The 23,562-nt window shown below is 41.6% G+C and overlaps 1 protein-coding gene across 2 annotated transcripts; it reads right to left on the reverse strand.

The window, feature by feature from the left end:
• Nucleotides 1–205: 205 nt before the first annotated feature.
• grhl3 (grainyhead-like transcription factor 3) lies at nucleotides 206–16,387 on the reverse strand. Of its 2 annotated transcripts, none has more exons than XM_024429721.2 (15): nucleotides 16,208–16,387; nucleotides 13,010–13,121; nucleotides 12,844–12,908; nucleotides 11,727–12,003; nucleotides 11,450–11,535; nucleotides 11,064–11,214; nucleotides 10,299–10,410; nucleotides 9,921–10,015; nucleotides 7,609–7,767; nucleotides 7,359–7,440; nucleotides 6,699–6,829; nucleotides 5,462–5,588; nucleotides 5,181–5,266; nucleotides 4,992–5,056; nucleotides 206–1,591 (listed from the first exon to the last, which is right to left on the reverse strand). In XM_024429721.2, exons 1-15 carry the CDS (start codon nucleotides 16,222–16,224, stop codon nucleotides 1,474–1,476), a joined length of 1,683 nt encoding a protein of 560 aa, XP_024285489.1. In that variant the 5' UTR covers nucleotides 16,225–16,387; the 3' UTR covers nucleotides 206–1,473. The 2 variants fall into 2 exon arrangements, with proteins under 2 accessions (XP_024285489.1, XP_024285488.1); XM_024429720.2 differs by having other exon boundaries at nucleotides 11,450–11,538.
• Nucleotides 16,388–23,562: the final 7,175 nt, after the last annotated feature.

Consider the following 23,562-nt stretch of genomic DNA (forward strand, 5'->3'; position numbering starts at 1 on the left):
AATAAACATAGGACAACCACGCTCTCACCAACCTGGAAGAAACATATCGTTCTCAGAACGTTACGTGCTAGCTGGAAAGGGCCTGTGCTATAGGCTATAGGCCTGTACTGGTCTAGGGTATTCTTAACATGTCATCATTCAGTAAGATTTGAGTTGAAGTGAATTCATTTTAAGTCATCTTCAAACTTTAGCATACTAAAACCACTAAAAGACAACATCTTTTATTTCGTATATTTTTTATATTCTTTCAAAAACAAAAAAACTAAGAAGAGTATCAATACAAAAGGATCGCCATGCTAAAATCATAATATACATTACAGGGATATAGATAGAGAATTGAAATGTTGCAAAAAACATACAAGTAAACCCAACTGAAAGATTTTGACAGGGGTTGATAAGGTATCAAGTGGTTCAGGCACAGGTCCTTAGGGGAAAAATGTGATGGTTACAATACAACCTAGAAATGTGTACAGTCCTCTATGAAAGAAGGCCACTCAGGTTTTTGTGAAGGCAATAATCACCGAAGTGGGAAATGTGTGACTTTGGTTCTAAAAAAAGTCCCTGGTTGGAGAATTCTGGGGTGTGAAACTAACAGGCTACAGCATTATACTATTGGTAGCACTATAATAGCAAACATTATGGTCAGAGAAATACACAGATGTAGGATCTTAATTGATCACCATATTGCAGGAGAATTTTCCTGCAATGCAGGAAATTTTAAACTCGTAGTGTATTTGAGGTTTAAAAAGGGGTTTTAAAGTTTGCTTCCACTTAGAAATGTCACTTGATTTTCCCTTATGCAAAATGTATCAACCCCTACAAAAATGTCAACTTATTATAATCCACATAATACTTCACATTCCCTATTGCTGCAGGATTATTTTCCTGCTGTAGCAAACTGGCACAAATTAAGATCCCACATCTGTAATATAGTGAAAAACATATAATCCAACACAATGGCATCATTCCCATTACTTGAGATCCCTTGGAAGAAATTATAAGTACATGAAAAGCAGCTAGAATGGCAGTCTTTTGGAAAAGTTGACAACATACATGGACGGTATGTCTCCTGAAATGGAAATACATAGCTTTGGATGTGTGTGGAAAATGGGTTATACTATCACTCATATGTCATATTAATTTCTATTTACATAAAATATTTACAGCATAATTCATCAGAATCGCTCTGTTATAAAATATATACTACAGTAAAACGTCATAAGGGGGTTAAATTGTATTTACAAAGGCAGTGACTGGCATTGGTTATAAAGCTCTTGGTCTGAAGTCGGTTTGATGGTTGAACTAATGGTGGGTGTAGCTTGTCTTCTTTGGCCTCATTGGTCTTTGCCATCTTGGGCTAGCCAATAGTCTCTCACAGAGTAGTGCTTAAAAAGTTGAAAATCGGCAGGCAGTTTGATTGGCCACACTTTGCAATGGGGTGGGCCGAACATCAAAAATGTCCGCCCCCTCTCTTCATAACTCCATGAGAGTGACCTGGAACTGACCGCACATGATTTCAGAGATCTCTATGAGGAATGCTGAGTGGTTGCTGTAGTGTTCAATGATGTTGTCATCCATGTTGACGAAAATCCTGAAAAATAAACAGACAAATAACAGATTAATGTCTTTGTAGGGGGGAACATGCTATGTAAATGACCAGTTTTCTGCTGTCTGGCTGATACATTTTGTAGTCACGAAACAAAAGAGTGAGAAGCCTACAATTCCCTCAACACTGCAGACAATTTATCAGGCCAGACTCCTTTTCCCATAGGGCAACCCGTCTTTACGGTAAGTAAAGCTCTGTTGATAATCAAGCGAACTGCCTGCTCACGCTCCCCGGAGGGAAGGGACTGATAGAACACTATAAGCGGAATGAGACATAACCTGTTGGGTTCTCCATTCAAACCCCAGGGCAAACTCAACTTCAATCAAAGTTATTAAAGCCTTTCAGGCAGTGTGACAGAATAAACCACACAACATTCTAGGTGACAGTGATCTACTCCATCAAGTCAGCTTCAACAGATTACTGCCTCGGAACATGTTAGTTACACATCTTCATTGGTATGAATGCTTGTGTGAAGACACCTACAACAGGCCTACTTTACTACTAGTGGTAGATCTGAAGCTTAGGGAAATGTCACCTATTCAGTAAACATAAAGACCACTATAAAATTAGAATAGTACAGAATTTTTCCCCAAAGACTATGGTGACATCCAAATACGCATACATATACTTGCATCTAAATAGAAGGCATTTTAGTTGTGCGAAAAGAGTATGTTTTATAGTATGCAAAATGAGTATGTTTTATAGTATGCGAAATGTCTAAAATCGAGTATGGTTTAAAGGTGCAATATGCACAAACAGTTCTGCCATTTTCTGGTTGCTAAAATTCAAATAGTTAATGTGACAAAACAAGCAAGTGTAGAGAATCATTGTACCATCTAAAGTGCTGTGAAATATCTTTTTCAACAACCAAAAATGTTGGATTTTCAGCTTTTTGAAGCTGGTGTACAAAACCAAATATAAAAAGATGCAAAAACTAAACTTAAGAACGGGAACTATAGAAATAGTGCACATAGAACAGATCTACCACTTCTTAGACTTGCTTTCAATGAGAATGACAGATCAATATACTTCACATTTCTATGTGAATTTGATCAGGTTGCCCAAAAGGTTACATATTGCAGATTTAAATGCCAGGATGCTATACTCATTACTGCTTTTCATCTAGTAGAACTTGCTGCACACTATTAAGGAAGAAAATTGTCTTTCCAGACTTGCATGTGTTTGATAAAGACCTTCGATAACGAAATAAGCGGACGCGCTGTGACCAAATGGCGGGAATCAACGCAATTGCACACTAGATGACAGGTTCTCAGGATGGGTGAGCCTAGTATGTTGATATTTGTTGATAACTGCATTCGTTTTTACTAAACAGTACGTTCTAAATAGTATGTAGTAGAATTAGTACATAGTAGGACATTTTAGTAAGTATTTGGCAAGACCGATTTCGGACACAGCCTTTGGCGCAAGCATTGAAAACAAAATGGCCACCATTATTTAATTTCATGGTTGACATGCTGCCAATAGGGAGACCAGCTCTTTTTCAAAGGCTAGTCCTATTTAATGTCAACCACCTGGCCTCCACATTGTTGCTCAATAAGGTGCCACCCTCTTTTCACTCTCTGAAGTAAATAGACCAGAACACTTCTTGGTGTAGCTATGGGATGGTTAGATCAGATTAGAGGAACATAAATACTGTAAAGTAAAAGAATAGGGTGACTCATCCAGCCTAGTTTTAAAATCTTTCCATCCTGTGTTTTTTGGAAGAGCTGCAATTATCACATTCCAGGAGACAGAGCTAGCTAGCTCACCTAGCCGGTCTGTCAACTTTAGTTGCCTTCCTTACTGAGGAAAGACCAAAATTCAAGCAAGATTCAACTTCGATTCAACCTACCAAGATATGTAACTTTCAAAATACAGAAATCATCCCGTATGATGCATTTTGCAGCATTATACAGGGATGATTTCAGTATTTTGAAAGTTATATGCTGCATGACCAAAAGTTTGCTCGTCAAACATCTCATTTCTAAATTATAGGCATTAATATGGAGTTGGTCCCCCTTTGCTGCTATAACAGCCTTCATTCTTCTGGGAAGGCTGTGCACTAGATGTTGGAACATTGCTGCGGGGACTTGCTTTCATTCAACCACAAGAGCATCAGTGAGGTCGGGATGTTGGGCTATTAGGTCTGGCTCGGAATCGGTGTTCCAATTCATCCCAAAGGTGTTCGATGGGGTTGAGGTCAGGATTCTGTGCAGGCCAGTCAAGTTCTTCCACACCAGTCTCGACAAACCATTTCTCTATGGATCTCACTTTGTGCAAGGGGGTCATTGTCATGCTGAAACAGGAAAGCGATTTCCTCAAACTGTTGCCAAAGTTGAAAGCACAAAATGATCTAGAATGTCATTGTATGCTGTAGCATTAAGATTTCCTTTCACTGGAACTAAGCCCAAACATTGAAAAACAGCCCCAGACGATTATTCCTCCTCCACCAAACTTTATAGTTGGCACTATGCAGTCGGGCAGGTAGCGTTCTCCTGGCATCCGCCAAACCCAGATTCGTCCATCAGACTGCCAGATGGTGAAGCGTGATTTATCCCTCTAGAGAACGCGTTTCCACTGCTCCAGAGTCTAATGGTCGCAAGCTTTACACCACTCAAGCCGACGCGTGGCATTACGCATGGTAATCTTATGGAAACCCATTTCATGAAGCTCCCGAAGAACAGTTCTTGTGCTGATGTCACTTCCAGAGGTAGTTGGGAACTCGGTACTGAGGTGTTGCAACCGAGGACAGGTGATTTTTACACGCTTCAGCACTCGGCAGTCCCATACTGTGGACTTGTGCGGCCTACCAATTCGCGGCTGAAACGTTGTTGCTCTTAGACGTTTCCACTTCCCAATAACAGCACTTACAGTTGACCGAGGAAGCTCTAGCAGGGCAGAAATTTGATTAACTGACTTGTTGGAAATGTGGCATCCTATGACGGTGCCACATTGAAAGTCACTGAGCTCTTCAGTAAGGCCATTTTACTGCCAATATTTGTCTATGGAGATTGTATGGCTGTGTGCTCGATTTTATACACCTGTCAGCAACAGGTGTGGCTGAAAAAGCCAAATCCACTAATTTGAAGGGGTGTCCACATACTTTTGTATGTATAGTGCATCTTGAAAACATGATTGCTGACAAGTAAAACTTTTTGGAACTATGTCAACAATAGACTAATTATTTTTGGGTGGAGTTTTCCTTTAATCAAATCAGAACAATTTCCCTTCAACTTACTGTATCTTGCTAATGTTACATGCTAATACTATTGGTAATTATGTAGCATAGCTAATGCTAACACTTATTCCTCCTGAAGTAACCCCCCCCCCAAAATAAAATAAAAACACAGATCAATGCAGGGCCTTGGTTTAAAAAGTAACTTACCCTCTTTTGCATTTCTTGTAGATGTTCCCAATGGTGTCCTGTTGCATGGCGTACTTTTCAGAAATCTGAGAAAGGAACAAACGAAAGATGAGTGTCACGGTATCTTCTCCTGGTTGCTGGATGAGATGCTTGGAGCATGACAACAAGGTTGGGTAAGGAAGGAACAAGTATCATGAGTGTACTACCTACCGCTTGTCTTAGGCCTTTCAGGGTTGGGCTGCTGAGCATGAGAGCATCGAACACTTCCTCTGACTCGGTTCTCACGTACAGGAGTACTGCAAAAACAAGGTAACAGAATACTTCAGGTTGTGTGTGCCAGACAAGGACCACAGCAGGGCTTTGCTTTGCATATTGACCACTTATTCTTTGCCTCATACTATATGTATTGTCTGTACAACAGGTTTGGGTTTGAGCCAATTCCATTTCAATACAGGAAGTACATTATTTTCAATTCAGAAATTCTTCTTTACCTCGCTGCTGCTCCTCGCATCTGGCCTGTTTGCTTGGTGGTGGGCTACCATTGCTTTGTTCCAGTCGATTAGGGTAAAGTCTCTTCAGTGAGCTCTTTTCAACCTCCTCCAGTGTTGTGGGGGGTGCCTACACGGAGAAATAGGAGATAAGTAAAACGATTAGGTACAACTCCTCCGTAGAATATTATTGCTTCATTTCCCATCCCCAGTCATTGCATGGTTGTAACAGTCATGAGTATGAATGTTATTATCACTAATCTGTCGATGTGCACATGAATGGTGACGCAGATGCAGACAGATAAAAGGTTCCAGACAAGACGTTTGTCTGACGTTCAGAGATGTTTGTCTCACAACCGGTCAGCGAGTCACATTGTATATTATAGAACAGAACATTTCCAGACTCTTTTACGAGTCATGTTGATGTCGCTCCTCTCTAAAGAAGCTGACCTTTTCTAAGAAAGTTATCGAAGACATTTTCTTTGAGCGATGGAATGATTTACGATACTCAAGCCTTGCAACCCCCCCACCCCCCACCTCCAAAATGCAAGGTACCCCCTTCACCTTTAGCCTGAATTAGGTCACATCTCTACCTTGCTTTCCTCTCTTAAAGCTGTGAAGATGTATATAATCTACGTACTGTCTAATAAGTGTGTGTTCATTAACACTAGGGAAGAAATGCTGGAAAGGGGCTGGCATGCAGACCTTACTAGGCATACTGAGCACATACACACTCTCCTTCCCCACTCTCTAAAGCCCAGACTGTGGGAACTAAAGGCCTGTCAGGACAGCAGCCCTTACCACCTCCACTGGCTTGTGTCAACAACACTGAAAAGGGGGACTTGTGTGTGTGTGTGTGTGTGTGTGTGTGTGTGTGTGTTTGTCTAAGCCCCCGCAGGTTAATCCGTGTGTCAGTCACACTTGAGTCGAGTTTCGAGTCGAGGAAACTGAACGACCCACCAATTAGATCGTCTGATCTCGGCGTCTGTCTCTCCTCACTCTCCCATCCCAACCCACTTTTCCCACAACATTTTTTTCCCACACTATCCCTTTCCCCCCCCACTCTGTACGCCGTCAGCCTGGAGCTACAGTCCAGGGATAGCAGGGAACATGACTCAACTCACTCTTGTGGTGGTGAACTCCAAGATCCCTCAATCCCAGAAAAAGAGAGAGAGAGAGAAAAAAAAGAGGAGAGGAAAATAAAGGGGGAGTGGATAAGGGATGGGGGGGGGGAACCTACCAGGCCGCAGCGCTGCATGTTGGAGAGGTGCATCTCTGGGATGAAGAGGACAGGGTTGGTGACGTGGTCCTCCAGGGTCTTGAAGAAGGTGCTGCCACTTCCCATTGAGCTGGACACTACTGACTTGTTGGCTGAGGAGGGAGAGGAGAACACTGGTTTAGAATTGGCGTTACAGACTGGCCTAAGGTATAAAGGACTGGTTTACCCGGTGCTCTTTAGTCTATGAGTAAGGTTTACCTGAGTGTCGGAAACTGGTTCTATGACATTGTAATGCACCACTGGTTATTCTCTTTAAGAAAGAGTCGGATGCTATTCATACAAATGGGTCCAAATCCCCAAATTCTAAATTTTGTTAGAAACCCATTAGGTGTTAAATTACAATCACAGACTTAAAATACAGGATGTATTTCTTGCTTGGGTTGGTGTCTTGCTCCACTGCTGATCTAGTCAGAGTACATTTTCAATCACGCAATGGAGTTGAATTGGACTTGGGAAGGCCAAGCTTCACGATAAAAACAAACTGATGAAAGATACCCAAACTGTAATTAAATTCCTTATTTGCATGTTCTGGCACACAACATGATGTATAGGTGGATTATTTTGTTGGTGGATGTAGTAGGCTGTCATTATATTAGTAATAAGAGCCTGAGGTAGACTTACTGTTGTTGCTTGAGTCAATGATTGTCTTTACTCTCCTCTTGCTCCTTTTCCTCTCTTCATCCCTCATCTTCCTCTCTGCACCCTGAGGAAAAAGACAGACGGTCAAAGCTCCACTCTGACACTTTTACTCCTCATTTAACAAATGAGTCAGCCGTACAACAGGTGCATTTCTTTAAAAACAAACAACAACAAAATATTTTTATGTCATGGATGAGCATAGCTAGCACAGTGGATAGAGATCTTCACTGACCTTATCGCAGAAAATTTTGACCTGGCAGGCTGCTCTGTGGATAAGGCGGTTGGTGCCGCTGCTGAAGTCATATGTGTCGATCTGGAGGTTGAGAGGAAGCCCCTTCACTCCCTTCTGAGAGGAGAAGTCTGTGCTCAGAGAGTTAATGCCAATGTACACCTGGAGGAGAGAGAAGAAGAGGGTTACACAGGGTATCAGACAACAGTTGAATTGGAACTTTCTAGAACAGCTTTGCTGCCCTGTCAAATGACCTAGTGGCCTCATGGGTGAAATGTTATTCATAATGAATGAACATTATTTTTTAAAAGCCGCAGAAAATACGGTGTATCGATATCAAACGGTTTTGCTATATTTCAGTCTTCTCTGATGTGTGTAAAGTGTAATATTGGGATGCAAACTCAACATGGAATACATTTCAACTCTATATCTGACATTAGCCCAAACAACTACCTCTTCCCTACTGTATTTATTTTATTTATTTATTTTGCTCCTTTGCACCCCATTATTTTCATTTCTACTTTGCACATTCTTCCACTGGAAATCTACCATTCCAGTGTTTTACTATATTGTATTTACTTTGCCACCATGGCCTTTTTTTGCCTTTACCTCCCTTATCTCACCTCATTTGCTCACATCGTATATAGACTTGTTTATACTGTATGTTTGTTTTACTCCATGTGTAACTCTGTGTCGTTGTATGTGTCGAACTGCTTTGCTTTATCTTGGCCAGGTCGCAATTGTAAATGAGAACTTGTTCTCAACTTGCCTACCTGGTTAAATAAAGGTGAAATAATGTTATTTAAATTTTTTTTAAATGGTACAGGTGTCTTCTTTTTTGTAGGCCCATAACCATGTGTGAGAGGTGTATATTTTGTTTCACTGTAGATTTGTTTAAGACTACCAAGAAGCACTCTGTGTGACCCTGATTTAGCCCACTGCAGTAAAAGGTTAAAGGTCCTTGCACAGATATTTGGAACCTTAAAAATCATTTTTTTAAATTTAACCTTCATTTAACTAAGCAAGTCAGTTAAGAACAAATTCTTATTTACAGTGACGGCCTACCAAAAGGCAAAAAGTCATCTGCGGGGGCTGGGATTAAAAATAAAATAAATAAAATATAGGACAAAACACACATCACGACAAGAGAGACAACACAACACTACATAAAGAGAGACCTAAGACAACAACATAGCAAGGCAGCGACACATGACAACACAGCATGGTAGCAACACAACATAACAACAACATGGTAGCAACAACATGGTAGCAGCACAAAACATGGTACAAACATTATTGGGCACGAACAACAGCACAAAGGGCAAGAAGTTAGAGACAACCATATGTCACACAAAGCAGCCACAACTGTCAGTAAGAGTGTCCATGATTGAGTCTTTCAATGAAGAGATTAAGATAAAACTGTCCAGTTTGAGTGTTTGTTGCAGCTCGTTCCAAGCACTAGCTGCAGCGAAGGAGCGACCCAGGGATGTGTGTGCTTTGGGGACCTTTAACAGAATGTGACTGGCAGAACGGGTGTTGTATGTGGAGGATGAGGGCTGCAGTAGATATCTCAGATAGGGGGGAGTGAGGCCTAAAATGTAAATAAGCATCAACCAGTGGGCCTTGCGACGGGTATACAGAGATAACCAGTTTACAGAAGAGTATAGACTGCAGCGATGTTTCCTATAAGGAACATTAGTGGCGTTGACACAATTCGCTTTTTTTTTTTACAAAACAAACACTAGAACTCTATGGACACATGGTGTAATGACACCTTTTTGGATTGTAAACCCCCTCCAATGTGGACAAATGTACAGAGGTACAGCATGGCAGAAAAGTCTAGAATGTTTCCACACTGGTTGGGTCTTGGTAAGGTTTTAGAATATGAGAGGCATTGATTTGAACATACTATTGTGAGGGGCCAGGAGTGGAAAGGGATGGTTGTGACAACAAGTGCCTTCCGTGTTTATTAAAAGGAGTTTTTCTCTCTCATTCCTTCCAACCTGTCCTTTCCCATTCTCATTCTCTCTCCCTCACCTGCAGTGAGTTTTATTGCCCCACCCTTATGCCCTGGGGGGCAGTGAGCAGATTGCAGTAAGCGCTCTCGACGTGACGCTCTTCCCTTGCACCGGGGCAGCCGCATGCCAGGGATTCCTCCCCTCCCAACCCTCAGCGCTCCTTCATCGCCCCATTTCAGCTCAATGGGTAGCGTGGCTAGGTACATAATAGGGGTGCGCCAAGCGTTACGACATCATCTGTGTCAGTGCCAGTGTGCGTGTTTTCCCCTGTTGCTCCAGTTTCCTCGCTGCTTTTACCTTAGCTTCCTCATTGGGGTTCCAGATGAAGGACAAAGCGTTGAAGGCCACCTCTTCCACGTGGCTGATGCCACTGAATACCTCTTTGTAGTCAGCTAGAAGATACATAGAAAGATATTGATTTAGTTCAGAGAAATTTCTGGAACCATTCGAATTGTTATGGTCTTTCATTGAAGTGGTTATCTGCTCAGAATAGATACAGGCTTACAAAAAACGACAACAAAAACAACATGCAAAAATCTTCCAGTCAGTGGCATTTGTTGTTGTAGATTTATCCATGACATTCTTCAGAGAAGACAACGGGGAAAGCCTTGTAACTGTCTGTTTCTATACTGTACATGTGTTTGTGTGTAGACGGTCAAAGTTGCGGTGCCATACCGATGTCAATGACTCTCTGCTTAACGGTCGGCTGCCGTGCGTGCCAGTGATTCCAGCACCTCAGCTGAATCTCTGCGCTCTTGTCGTTCTCAAACACCGCCATGACCACCGTCTGGAGAAAGAGAGCCACAAACAAAGAGAGAGAGAAAGAAAGAAGAGAAAATAGGGAGAAAGAGAGAAAGAGCAAGAGAGAGAGAGCCATCAGACAAGGTACATTTTGTGTAGGTTATACGTCTTTGTTGGTGCGTCGTCGACTTTGAGAAAGGCACAACTGGGCACGTTTTATTCAGACTTCAGGCCCTGTTATCATAATTCAAAATCCTCAATTCTCTCCTGGTATTGTCACCAACTATTAGCAGGGCTTGTGTGTGCTCTCTTTTTACTTGACAAAAGAGAGGGTTGTCACCCAGGCCGTTGGCACCACACCTCTCCCCCTGTTCTCCTTCTGACTTAGTCACAAAGAACTCAGGGCCTGACTAACTGGCTGACATGCATTGGGTTTGGCCCCGCCAGACGAAATATGCAATGGCCCGAGTAGTGAGCCTGGCGGAACTCCAAACCCGAAATCACAGAAAGAGAGAAAAAGGTTTCCCACCCCAATTCACCACGACTTGGTTCAGACAGTCAACAATGTTGAACCTAGATATATATATTTTGTTTCTCAGGAGATTCCTAAGGAACATACTTTCACTGGGGTTGTGTTAGACAGAACATCCTATAGATATAGGAAATGTTCATGGGTGATGTCATCAAAGCTCGACTCACCTTGACTTTGTTGGGGATCAGACTGGCTGAGCTGTCCACCCCCTGAAGGGAGATGGGGTAGAACTGGCCCTTGTTGAGGTAAACCATGGGCAGCTCGGACGACTTGTGCTGCATGGCTTGAGGGGCTCCCAGAATGAACTGGAAAGTGTTCCTAAAAAAAAGAACAGAGAAGAATGTTAGTGCACAGCATTACGCTTTGCTATTGGAATTTTACCCCCCATTGCTTTATAATTTATACACAGCTCAATTATATTCATTATCTTTAGCCTAATAAGTATTAGCGATACTGGGCGTACAATAGTTCAGTGTTCAAGCTGACGTGATGACTTTGAAGTCATCACACAGGTGTCATATTTTGATCTGATTCTCGGGGGGCAAATAGCTACCTGTATCTCTCTGGAGGGGATTTGCTGTAAGAGTCAGAGTAAACTGGGCTGTGCTGCTCGGCAAAGGGATCGCTGTAGGGTAGAGTCTGCTTCAGGGCGACACAAGACAAAATGTGAGAAGAGGGAATATGAAAAGGACAAAAAGAAAGAGAGAGATGGAGGAAGGGTAACTAGAAGTGAAGGAGAAGATGAGACATTGCCAGAGACAAAGGACAACACCAGTTGTGATTTAGACCAAAAAACAAGATGGCTACTCTTCTTGGTGCTGTAAGCTTACCTCAGTGGTGGCCTCAGGGAAGGCTGTCTCTGTGGGCCACTTCTGGGAGAGCAAGGAGTCGAAGATGTTGTTGATGACCTGCTTGTGGTAGGTGTCTGCACTGGGAGTGAGAGGGAGAGGGTTTTGGGGGACAGAGGGGGGACAGAGGGGTGACAGCTTGCTGTTCAGCCCCAGCGCCTCCTGGGGATGGTTGGAGGAAATGTTCTCGGACAGCAGCTTCATAATGTTTGCTGGCGTCTCCAGGGAGACCAGCTCGGGGGAGGGGCCAATCATAGTCCTGGATTGGGGGAAGGGGGAGGAGTTTAGATACAGGACCAACCCAATTCGCCACCCCTTCGATTGACACTCAATGAAATCAATGGGGTTGTTTGACAAATAGTACTCTCGCGCGAAACACTGATTGTCAAAGGTACTTCCTTCCTTCAAATAAACTCCAGCTCTTTTATACAGTAGCAGATACAGCAGCACACATGCACACGATTACAGACAGTAAAAATAGGCGTCAAAGTCAATAAAACATGAATAAAGCCAGTTTAGTTCTCAGAGTCCACTAAGCACACAATGCTACTGAACGTGAACTAAACAGAGCTGGGCAGGAACTGTTTACGGCCTAATCCTGGAATGTTTTCTCTCTTTCTATAAGTTTCTCTGTGGGACTGACGGGTGTGTTTGACGGGACAACAGCGTGCCCCACCGATGGCCATTTTTCAACCCAGACAAAAGAGAGGGTGAGAGAGCGGCAGAGCTGGGGCTGCTTCTCCTCCTTTGTGAGTCAGAGTGTTGTTCGGGGGAGGGAGGAGAATGATGAGAAGGAGGTGTACCACGGCCCATAATCCCTTGGGGCTCTGTTTGACATGGGGATTAGCCACCAGCTCACCCAACTCTAACCTCACCAAAGCCCTGCCCTGCCTCTACCGCTTGAATCCATGTCAATGGGCTTGACTTCATGACATGGGAACTCCTAATACCACCCGGCAACCACTTAAAATCCCTTTACCCCCTTGTCTGTGCCATAAGCACACCCCTTTAGTGCCTCTCTCCCTAGATTGACAGGTGGCTCTCTCAATCAAGTCCATACTCTTGGTAGTGTTAATAATTGCTCAGAAGTCAATCTTACCTCTCTGATGGCTTGTACATACTACTGCCTCGGCTGCATGCAACCATCTTCTGCTCTTTGGGTGTCTGTGAAAGTGAAACAACAACCGTGAGTACTGATACAGCACAATATCTATACACAGGACTCAAAGTTGAACAGGTGGTATAACACACAGACACACAGTTACCTTGCACTGGTCGAATGCGAGTAGGCTGTCTGTGTAGGCCCAGGAGTCCATGCTGTAGTTATTGTAGCGCTGGTAGTTGAAGCTCTCGTTCTGAAGGACCAGTCCCAGAGTCCTGCAGCAAACAGGCCAGGAGAAACATCACATGAATAAACTTACATTATAGTTTTATTACAGGTGAAAATGGTAAGCTTCCCATTCAGAATGTGGCATTACAGTGAAGGATTTAGTTATTAAATTCCTCTTCTTTTTAAAAATAATACAATAATATATTAGAAAGGCAACAATGAGCACGTTTTGGCTATAGAAGTGCCTCTTTACCGGTGTATTAGAAATGCAAGGGCTTTATGGTGTGATCATCTGCATGCTAATAACAACCTTACGCACTGCACATACCTGCCTCTGGAGGGTTTCGATTGCAAAACCACAGATCTTAACCATATTTGGCTGCAAGTGTCAGAGAAGTTCAACATGCCAGGGGCCAAGAGCTCATGTACGCACAAACATGCCTTGTATGACCTCAAAATGATCAAGTTACCTCAGAACTGTATGGTGTTTGTTTTTTTAGGAAAGAAAGAAACAACATTTTTGATTTGAGCCTTTCCCTTCCTAGGAACATATAACGATTTCTAAAGTAAACGTTTCCGGACCGGAGCGCTCACCTGGTAGTCCCTGGGTTTCAATATTGCCAAAAGGCCAGAAACAAAACAAGGGATTTGGGGGTAGGATGAGTTACTCCTCAGACCAGGATAAACAGAGAGAAAAGCAGGATTTGTTTTGGGAATTTCCTGGCTACTGGGAATGGGACAAGCATTCTCCTGTAAGTTGCCCTGAAATGGCCAGCATGCAAACAGTGCAGATTTACCTATGGGCTACCACATCATGTGCAAAACAACAGAGGAAGACTCCAGGCATTGACAGCCGACTATGTTTGATTAGAAGAGAGGGAGAATGGCAAGAAAAATACCTAAGCTGTTACGATTCCAACCCAAACTCTTAATGACTGTCACAATAAGGTATATTAGCATCAAATAAGACTGTGTGATCACCTATACGTCTTATATAATTCCATACAACTGTTTACTAAAATGCTTCATCTCAAAACTGCAACCCACCACTGTTCTAAGATACACCTGTCTCTCCCTGTACGTTCACTCACCTCAGTATACTATAACACCACAATATCTCATTAGCTACTCTCCTTTCCCTAAATAATGCCCAATACAGATGTTACAATAGAGAATCCCGGTCTAGAGTTTCCCCACTACACTGTTATGTAATTCAACTCATTACACATTGTCATTAACCAGCCCCTCTAACACATTCGGGGGATACCCGTTTCTCTCTCCCCCATTGTGTGTTGTACCCCCTGGGTTAGTGTCAACACGGCTTATGGACAGGCCAGTTTAAATCATGAGCCGGCTTAAATTCACAACATAGCAGGGAGAGAGAGAATGTCAAATATAAAATGGAGAAACCTGACACACACTTTTCTAAAAACACACCTTTCACATGGGGGTCTCATTACACAATGTAAAGAGAGAAAGAGAGGGGGGCCCGAGTGCCTGATTTCTCACCCTCTCTCTGGAAGTCTAAGTGGCTCAAACTACTGTACAACAGAAGATGAATGAACAAGTCAACGCTTGCATAATTTTCTATTCTGGCCCTCGGCAGAAAAGTTTAGATGAAAATTATAAGAGGGGAGAATGTTGCAGAATCAACAGCAGTTTCAGCCAAAGGCCTTACATTTGTCATTCTAACCAACCAATACACTTGACTATACGACTGGTTGCATTTCACCTTGGAAGTTAAACCACAAGACACAAGTCAGATTGGGGCCAGATGAAAAACTAACTCCACTACATCTCCCCCTCTCTTGGGGACTATCTGAAATGAAAACGTGGATGGTTTTTAAAATTAAGAGGTCATGCTCATGGGCCCCCAACTCCCTCATCAGGAAACGGGGTCAACATGAGAATCGATGGCTGCACCATCCACTCCAAATCCACAGTCAGGAACCTCGGTGTTTTATTCAACCCCACATCCGGTAACATCACCAACATCAGACTTCTTCCAACTCAATAACATCTCACGACTCAGACCCTCTCTCACTGACCCCATTGTTGAAACCTTCATTCACGCTTTAGTTTTTTTTTATCACACTTGGATTCCTGCCACGCCATTCTCTACAGGCTCCCCGCCAAAACACGGGACAGACTTCAACATATCAAAATTCCGCTGCACAGGTCCTCACACAAAACCAAACCTTGGGACCACATCGCCCTCAACAAATTGCTCATGCTCACCTACAAAGCACTTAATGGACTGGCGCCCACATACCTTACTGACCTCCTGCACCCCTACACTACCACCTGTTCACTGCGCTCCTCTAACACTGGCCTCGTCACCATCCCTCGCGCCAGTCTCCGCTCCAGGGAAGACTGGGTTTTTAGCAGTGCAACTCTGGAAGTCCCTCCCTCTCCATGTCAGAACCTCACAATCCATACATAAATTCAAGTCCACACTAAAAGACACAGCTCTTCACACCTGCTAACCCGAATTCTCTGTCGTCTTGGCTTTAATCCTCTATCTAGTTCACTTTCTGTCATGTTTCGTGTTCTCCCTGGTTAGTCTGTCATCATGTTTCGTGTTCTCCCTGGTTAGTCTGTCATCCTGTTTCGTGTTCTCCCTAGTTAGTCTGTCATCCTGTTTCGTGTTCTCCCTGGTTAGTCTGTCCTCATATTTAGTGTTCTCCCTGGTTAGTCTGTAATCATGTTTAGTGTTCTCCCTGGTTAGTCTGTCATCCTGTTTAGTGTTCTCCCTGGTTAGTCTGTCATCCTGTTTAGTGTTCTCCCTGGTTAGTCTGCCATCCTGTTTAGTGTTCTCCCTGGTTAGTCTGTCATCCTGTTTAGTGTTCTCCCTGGTTAGTCTGCCATCCTGTTTAGTGTTCTCCCTGGTTAGTCTGTCATCATGTTTAGTGTTTGTTTATATACTTACTTATTTTAACGTGTGATTTTAACTATTTTTATCCTGCTGATTTTCTTGTGTATATAAAGTGACTTTGGGTTTTGTTAAAAGCATTTAAATAAAATGAATTATTACAAGTTCAAACACATTTCCCTTAAATAACACATTCTAGCATGAAACACCAACTCCAACCCCATGAAACATAGCATGTCACAGAAAAAATTGTCAACTTACTCAATCTCTTTGGTCATGACTCCTTTCCAAGACAGTAGATCTCAGGCTTCTTTAGGTAAAGTCTCCTCTAGTGTGTATATGTTTGTGTGTTCTTGTGAAAGACTGTCAGTCAGTCTTAGCAGAGAGAAGCAGACTTGTCCCGCTGAGTGAGCTTGTTTGATTCCTGTCCACATTGGCTCCCAACATTTATTTCATGCCGACAGGTAGCTTTCCTCACTCACTCCTGATTGGCCGAGGGCTCTGGAGACAGGTGCCTGATAGGACAGGTGTAGATGGGTTAACTGTTTCAGTGCTGGTGAGAAACCAGGTGTGAGTGGTGGCTACTTAGCAGGACAATGCTGGGCAGCGTTTCACGCATCTCATTGAGATTTAAAGAAAATAGTGAGATTTGCTTCTCCAAGGTGTGAAATGCTTCTTATTTAGAGTGATAAACCAAAGAGTTTTTGCAGGAACTAGGCTTTAAAATGGTAACGTTAATTCAGTATCATTACTTTCTCTCTCTGAGTCTACGGTGTTGTGAAATTTCAACTGGTGGTTTTGGTGCCCTTGTGTTTGTAATTATCATTGGCAAAACTATTTGACTGGAGTAGTTGGGAGTAGGGGTTCAATACTTTATATTTGGGTAGGATTTGTAAGGATGTGTTACATTGCAAATTGAATTATCCACAAAAGGCACATGATGAACATTAGAATATGTTCCCTATAAAGAAACTCCTTTTCATGTGCTTAGTGAATTTCTGCAATAGTTTACAAAAAACATTTGCTGATTTACATTTTTAGAATTAGGTTAGGATTTTTTCTGGTTTGAATTTTGCATTTCAATAAACCGGAAATACGTATTATTTCAAATCTGGAAAGAAATCTGAGTTGAGAGTTCATAACTCTCAAAAGCATTACATCTTTACTTTATCTTGGCCAGGTCGCAATTGTAAATGATAACTTTTTCACAACTTGCCTACCTGGTTTAAATAAAGGTGAAATAAATCAAATTAAAAAATATTTCACAGATAATAGGAAATATCACAAACATAGAGTACCAGTCAAAAGTTTCTACATTGTAGAATAATAGTGACGACATCAAAACAATGAAATGACACATATGGAATCATGTAGTAACCAAAAAATGGTGGCTACATTGAAGAATCTAAAATCAAAAATATATTTTGATTTGTTTAACACTTTTTTGATTAATACATGTTTCCATGTGTGTTATTTCATAGTTTTGATGTCTTCACTATTATTCTACAATGTAGAAAACAGTAAAAAAAAAAAAAAAAAAAAAACCTTGAATGTGTACGTGTCCAAACTTTTGACTGGTACTGTATATTATTGTATTTTGAATGTAGTTTATTTCTTTATGCTTATTACCATGTGATTACAGAGGAAAATAAATGACAGATGAATAGGAAAGGGGGGGTCGGCCCATCCAGCACAGACCACAATATACAAATTACATGATACCTTACTTTCTTCACAATTATTTCACAATGAATTATGAATTGAGTTACCAACAGAAATCTGTGTTCCTATAAGGATCTTCTTAGATTGTTACAATGATAAGGCTCCTCCAGGCAAACGTGCACTGGCCTCATCCACCCACACATTTTCCGTTCCTTTCTGAAGAACCAAAAACAACAACACATGGGCATCTCAGATTAGAGATTTAGGATCAGTTGTGCCTTTTAGATCATAATAAATATGATTAATGGATGGATGGAATTACAATGGAATTGATCTGGACTCTGGCATAAACATGCCTTTCTGACCATCTGTGCACTGAAGATAAATTAATATGTAATGCATGCATCTGTAAGGGTGTATACTGTATGTGTGTGTGCGTGTGTGTGTGTGTGTGTGGTGTATACGTGTGTTTTCTGTTCCTGGGACCTCAGGGCATCTGGCGTGGAGACACATAAGGGTGTGTGCTCTGACACTTGTGCCCCCCACCCCCCACCCCCCACACACACAAACCCTCTCACACACAGAGACACACACCCTCACACACACCGAGGCCTGAGGGCAAGTTGGATGTAAATCAGATAAAAAGAGAAAGAGAGAAAATGCACTGAGTGACACACCTCTGGGTTAAATACGGAAGACACATTTCGGTTGAATGCATTCAGATCTGCAACTGACTAGGTATCTACTTTCCCTATATTAATGTAATCCTCAGGAAGTGTTATTAGTTTAACTCAGTGAGGTCACACTTTTTTAATCACTCTCATTGTTTGTATTAGATTTAGATTTCAGCCAAGTTTGGTTTTGATCACTTGAGCTACAGCCCAATGAGTTACAAACAATATCATGATTATATCATGGTCATAGCAACAGGCAAATAAAATACAGTAACCGACTGTGTAATGACGTCGAAGCACTGACTAATAACGGTACGATTTTTAGAAGTGACTTATGTGAGGTTTCTGTACTAAATGAAATTCTCACTGTATTAGTGGAGGCTCCTCAGAGGAGGAAGGAGAGGACCATCTACCTCAGTGAATTTCAGTAAAATAAAAAATTATGAAACATTTAAAAAAGTTATCCTTTTAAGATAAAACTATACTACATATATTCACATTTCACCAAATGCCTGATTAAAACACTGTTTTGCAATGAAGGTCTAAAGTAGTCTCAACAACCCACTTTAGGCTAGCAACATGGTGTAGCCGGAGGACAGCTATTCCCTATCCTCCTCTGGCTACATTGACTTCAATACAAAACCTAGGAGGCTTGTAAGCCTTACCCCCTTCCATAGACCTACATGGTAATTATGACCACTTTCGGAGGACGTCCTCCAACCAATCAAAGAATTTGCGATATGAACTGACATGTTGTCCATCCAATCATGGGATTGGATGAACGAACCTAGTGTGGTGTATTGGGGTTGTATCACAGAGCATTATGGGGGTTTATGTGTTGAGAAGTTTTGTGAGTTGGGGACATATTGGATAGAGATTGAGAATGAAGAGTGATGGTTTTAGGATTTTTAGGATATTTAGGACATTATTCAATTCAAATTAGTTTTTTCAAACTACAGGAGATGTAGGAGGTAGATTATATGTTGTTTTCTTGATTTTAGAACTTTTATGTTTAGTGCCATTTATTTCAAGTTGCCTTGTTAACTTTAGTAGCAATTGCTAATGTTAGCTAGCTACCAGAGTGCAGTTTTCTCAGCCAGAATGGCTATCTAATGCTAACAACAATGTAGTGGATTTTCTTGTTGAAGAACCCCATTCATTGCCCACGTCAGATTCAAGCTTCTTGGAAAAAGCTGCATCGATCATGTAATGGTCGAATGTCTGCATATTCAAACTGCGCAACACAACGAGAAGGTAAGAAGAAACGGTCACAAGCAGCTTATCAGCAAGAGTTGGCTTTTCCTTAGGAGCACGACGAGAGGGAAAGTTCCGCTAACAAGGGCAACTACAAGGAACTTGCAGATTAAATTGTGTTTTACCATGCTTTACATGCTGAGCATATGGACATTTCTCCTGTCTTCTTTTGGGACGGTGAAATCAATTCAGAATGATTTCATTGCATCATCCATTAAAAGTGCAATTAAAGTGAGAGGTTGATGCAGCGCGTGGGCTTTCCACTTTCCTCTGGTATTTATTTTGCAAAGGTGACAGCGCATAATCACTCCAGATGGACACAAGCAAAAAACTAATCTCATAAATGTTGCAGCAGCCGAGGCTACACTTAAACAATAGAGATCTGACATGCTGTGTTGGCTGAAAACAAGACAATTATTCAGTCTGATCAATTATAGGCTACTAATAAGAGCAGATGCATACAGCCTATGCACCCTGTCCATCTGGTCAGAGTAAACAAATTGGTAGCCCTATGTATTTATAGTCCATTTGTTTGTCAGGAGAAAATGTGAATGTGATACATTTAGGTTTACATTTAAACTTGGGCTGCCTAGGCTACCTATACCTTTTCAATCCAAAATGATTACCTGGAATTAATCAACATAATAGTGATAATAGTGAGTTCGTGTTATTGCATAGGCCAGCATGATGCAAACATGCATAAAGCAAGCTCAGCCCTGTGAGTTAAATTGTCTATCCGTTGTTGTCTCTCTGTCTGGGTAGAGGAAACCCCCTCTTAGTCTAGTCTAAATATAATTTATATGAACAATTATAAGGTTGCTGCAGTTTGAGAAGGTTTTCATCCTCCCCAGGGCCAGTAGTTTTTCCCAGGAGTTTTTTAACTTCTTGGATATAGGGGGCGCTCTTTTAATTTATGTATAAAAAAACGTGCCCGTTTTAAGCGCAATATTTTGTCACGAAAAGATGCTCGACTATGCATATAATTGGCAGCTTTGGAAAGAAAACACTAAGGTTTCCAAAACTGCAAAGATATTATCTGTGAGTGCCACAGAACTCAGAACACAGAAACCAAGATGAAACCTCAAACAGGAAATCAGCAGAGAATTTCTGAGGCTCTGTTTTTCATTGTCTCCTTATATGGCTGTGAATGTGCCATGAACGAGCTTAAGCTTTGTGCCGTTTGTCCAAGGTGTCTGCAGCATTGTGACGTATTTGTAGGCATATCATTGGAAGATTGGCCATAAGAGACTACATTTACCACGGGTCCGCCCGGTGTCCTTTGTGTAAATTGGTGCGTAATCTTCAGCTGCAGGCATTTTCTCCTGGGATTCAGAGGGGAAAGCACACTTCCACGAACGATATATCATTGAAGAGATATGTGAAAAACACCTTGAGGATTGGTTCTAAACAACGTTTGCCATGTTTCAGTCGATATTATGGAGTTAATTTGGAAAAAAGTTCGGCGTTTTGAAGACTGAATTTTCGTTTTTTTTTGGTAGCCAAACGTGATGCACCAAACGGAGTAATTTCTCCTAAACAAATCATCTTTCAGGAAAAACGGAGCATTTGCTATCGAACTGAGAGTCTCCTCATTGAAAACATCTGAAGTTCTTCAAAGGTAATGATTTTATTTGAATGATTTTCTGGTTTTTGTGAGAATGTTGCCTGCTAATGCTAACACTAATGCTAATGCTAAATGTTACGCTAGCTAGCTACTGTTACACAAATGATTGTTTTCCTATGGTTGAGAAGCATATTTTGAAAATCTGAGATGACAGTGTTGTTAACAAAAGGCTAAGCTTGAGAGCTAGCATATTTATTTCATTTCATTTGCGATTTTCATGAATAGTTAACGTTGCGTTATGGTAATGAGCTTGAGGCTGTATTCACGATCCCGGATCTGGGATGGCTAAGTAACCATGTGACCTGATTTAGAAAAACTGGTCCTATCATCACACATATAAAACCTTTTAACAACAAATGAATCAATGTAATACCCTATAGGTTCCAGAGTTTTCCTGGTTAGGTTACCAGATACAGAAAAAGGGGGGAAAAATTGCCCTACCACTCTGGGACCAATGGTGCCACCAGTCTGCTCACAGTTGTCAGTTATTGTCAGGTATGTGGATGATCATGGCTTTATTCAGGAACAATTCTCGGGCTACTTTGATCTGTCAAGTGGGTGAGCTGTGCAGTCTGTGTTTGACGTTGTGAAATCTGAGATGTCTGAGTTTAACTTCATGGAGAAACTTGTTGGCCAAACCTATTAGGGTACTGATTTGATTTGCTTTAATGGAATGTATCTGCTATTTGTATTGAAAGCTAAGTCTCCTCCTGTTTCCTGATTAAGAGGTGATGACTACTCCACTCCACTACCATTGTCAACTCTCTCCTTACATGAACTGAAGCCATGTCTCATGTACCTGCTCATCCACTGGCACATTGAATGTGAGTAGACCTGTCAATTTTCTCTCATTACTGTATGTAGTCAATCACATTCACAAACACAATCACATTATTACACATCAATGATTTTACTATTTGCTTGGACTAACTCATTCTTAGCTCTTCTGTCTAACTATGTAGTGTGTTGTGTTATTGTTTTTTTGTCTTCCCAGTCAAATCCTGTCCTGCCCTCAGTGGAAGTTGAGCTCTTCCTCAACACCATCCATCCATGATGAGCCTGTCCTGCACTGAAGCCAATGAACACCTCAAACCCGGTCCTGCATTGAAGTCAAGCCTGTGAACACCTCAACTCATGCCTCATACCCTCATTCAATCACTGCTGTAATCCCTTCCCAACACTGTGTAAGAAGCCCTCTCATTCCCATTCCCCATAATATTGTACTACTAATGTCTTTATTCAATTATTTAGGTTAAGATAATTAGTGTTTGGCGATTTTTGAAACACGCTTTGTCATTTAGGTGGTCCGCACCTATACCGTAGATCTCCCATCCTCCTCAATTTTCCAAGTCACCAGTCTCCACTGCATTGTAGGATCATTAAATGCATCTTCTATTTGTTTGCAGACACTGATTTGAATTAGATACTGTAGCATCTTTAAATGTATGGCGCGACAGGGCTCTCTATATAGCAGAATATTTGCTAGTGGCATACCGTGTAAAGATGCCTTAAAACCTCTTAAGTCGACCCTCTACTTTTTCGAACATTCTGTTAAAAATCGCGTAACATTTCGGTGTCCTGCTACTCATGCCAGGAATATAGTATATGCATATGATTAGTATGTGTGGATAGAAAACACTCTCACGTTTCTAAAACTGGTTAAATCACCGCTGTGACTATAACAGAGCGTCTGTTTCATCGAAAAGCGCAAGAAAAACTGATCACTGAAAACTGAAAAAAATATCCATGCGCCACTTGCATGTATTGTTCAAGGGGCACGAAATTAAATGGGGCCGAGATTGCAAGTCCTACAGCTTCCACACGATGTCACCACTCTTGTCAATTGCCTTCTCGTTGTTTCTTGGTCAAACGAGGAAGAGAGACCACTTTCCATCCGGTCTCCGACAGGAAGTTTTGGATGAGAGATTTCGGAGGATGATTTGAAAGTGTGGAGCTATTGAATACACATCGCCTCGTGATCAATTTGATAGATTATTAACGTTTACTAATACCTAAAGTTGGATTACAAAAGTATTTCGAAGTGTTTTGTGAAAGTTTATCGTCGACTCTTAATTTAAAAAAAAAATTCTGAATCACACAGTTTCCATAGATGGATATTTTGGGTATATATGGACCGATTTAATCGAAAAAAAGACCCAATAGTGATGTTTATGGGACATATAGGAGTGCCAACAAAGAAGCTCGTCCAAGGTAATGAAAGTTTTATATTTTATTTCTGCTATTTGTGTAGCGCCGCCAACGCTAAATATTTTGTTTACGTCGCCTTCAGGTATTTCAGAGTGTTGCATGCTATCAGATAATAGCTTCTCATGCTTTCGCCGAAAAGCATTTTAATAATCTGACTTGTTGGCTAGATTCACAACGAGTGTAGCTTTAATTCA

The sequence above is a fragment of the Oncorhynchus tshawytscha genome, linkage group LG08, assembly GCF_018296145.1.
Source record: "Oncorhynchus tshawytscha isolate Ot180627B linkage group LG08, Otsh_v2.0, whole genome shotgun sequence".
NCBI classification, from domain to species: Eukaryota; Metazoa; Chordata; class Actinopteri; order Salmoniformes; family Salmonidae; genus Oncorhynchus; species Oncorhynchus tshawytscha.

What these genes read in the sequence shown, in the direction of transcription:
- grhl3 (XM_024429720.2), bottom strand. An exon ending in TGATCCCCAACAAAGTCAAG is followed by an intron (nt 10,411 to 11,063) that starts GTGAGTCGAGCT and finishes CTCTTTCTCCAG; the next exon opens with ACGGTGGTCATGGCGGTGTT. An exon ending in ACCCCAATGAGGAAGCTAAG is followed by an intron (nt 7,768 to 9,920) that starts GTAAAAGCAGCG and finishes TCTCTCCTCCAG; the next exon opens with GTGTACATTGGCATTAACTC.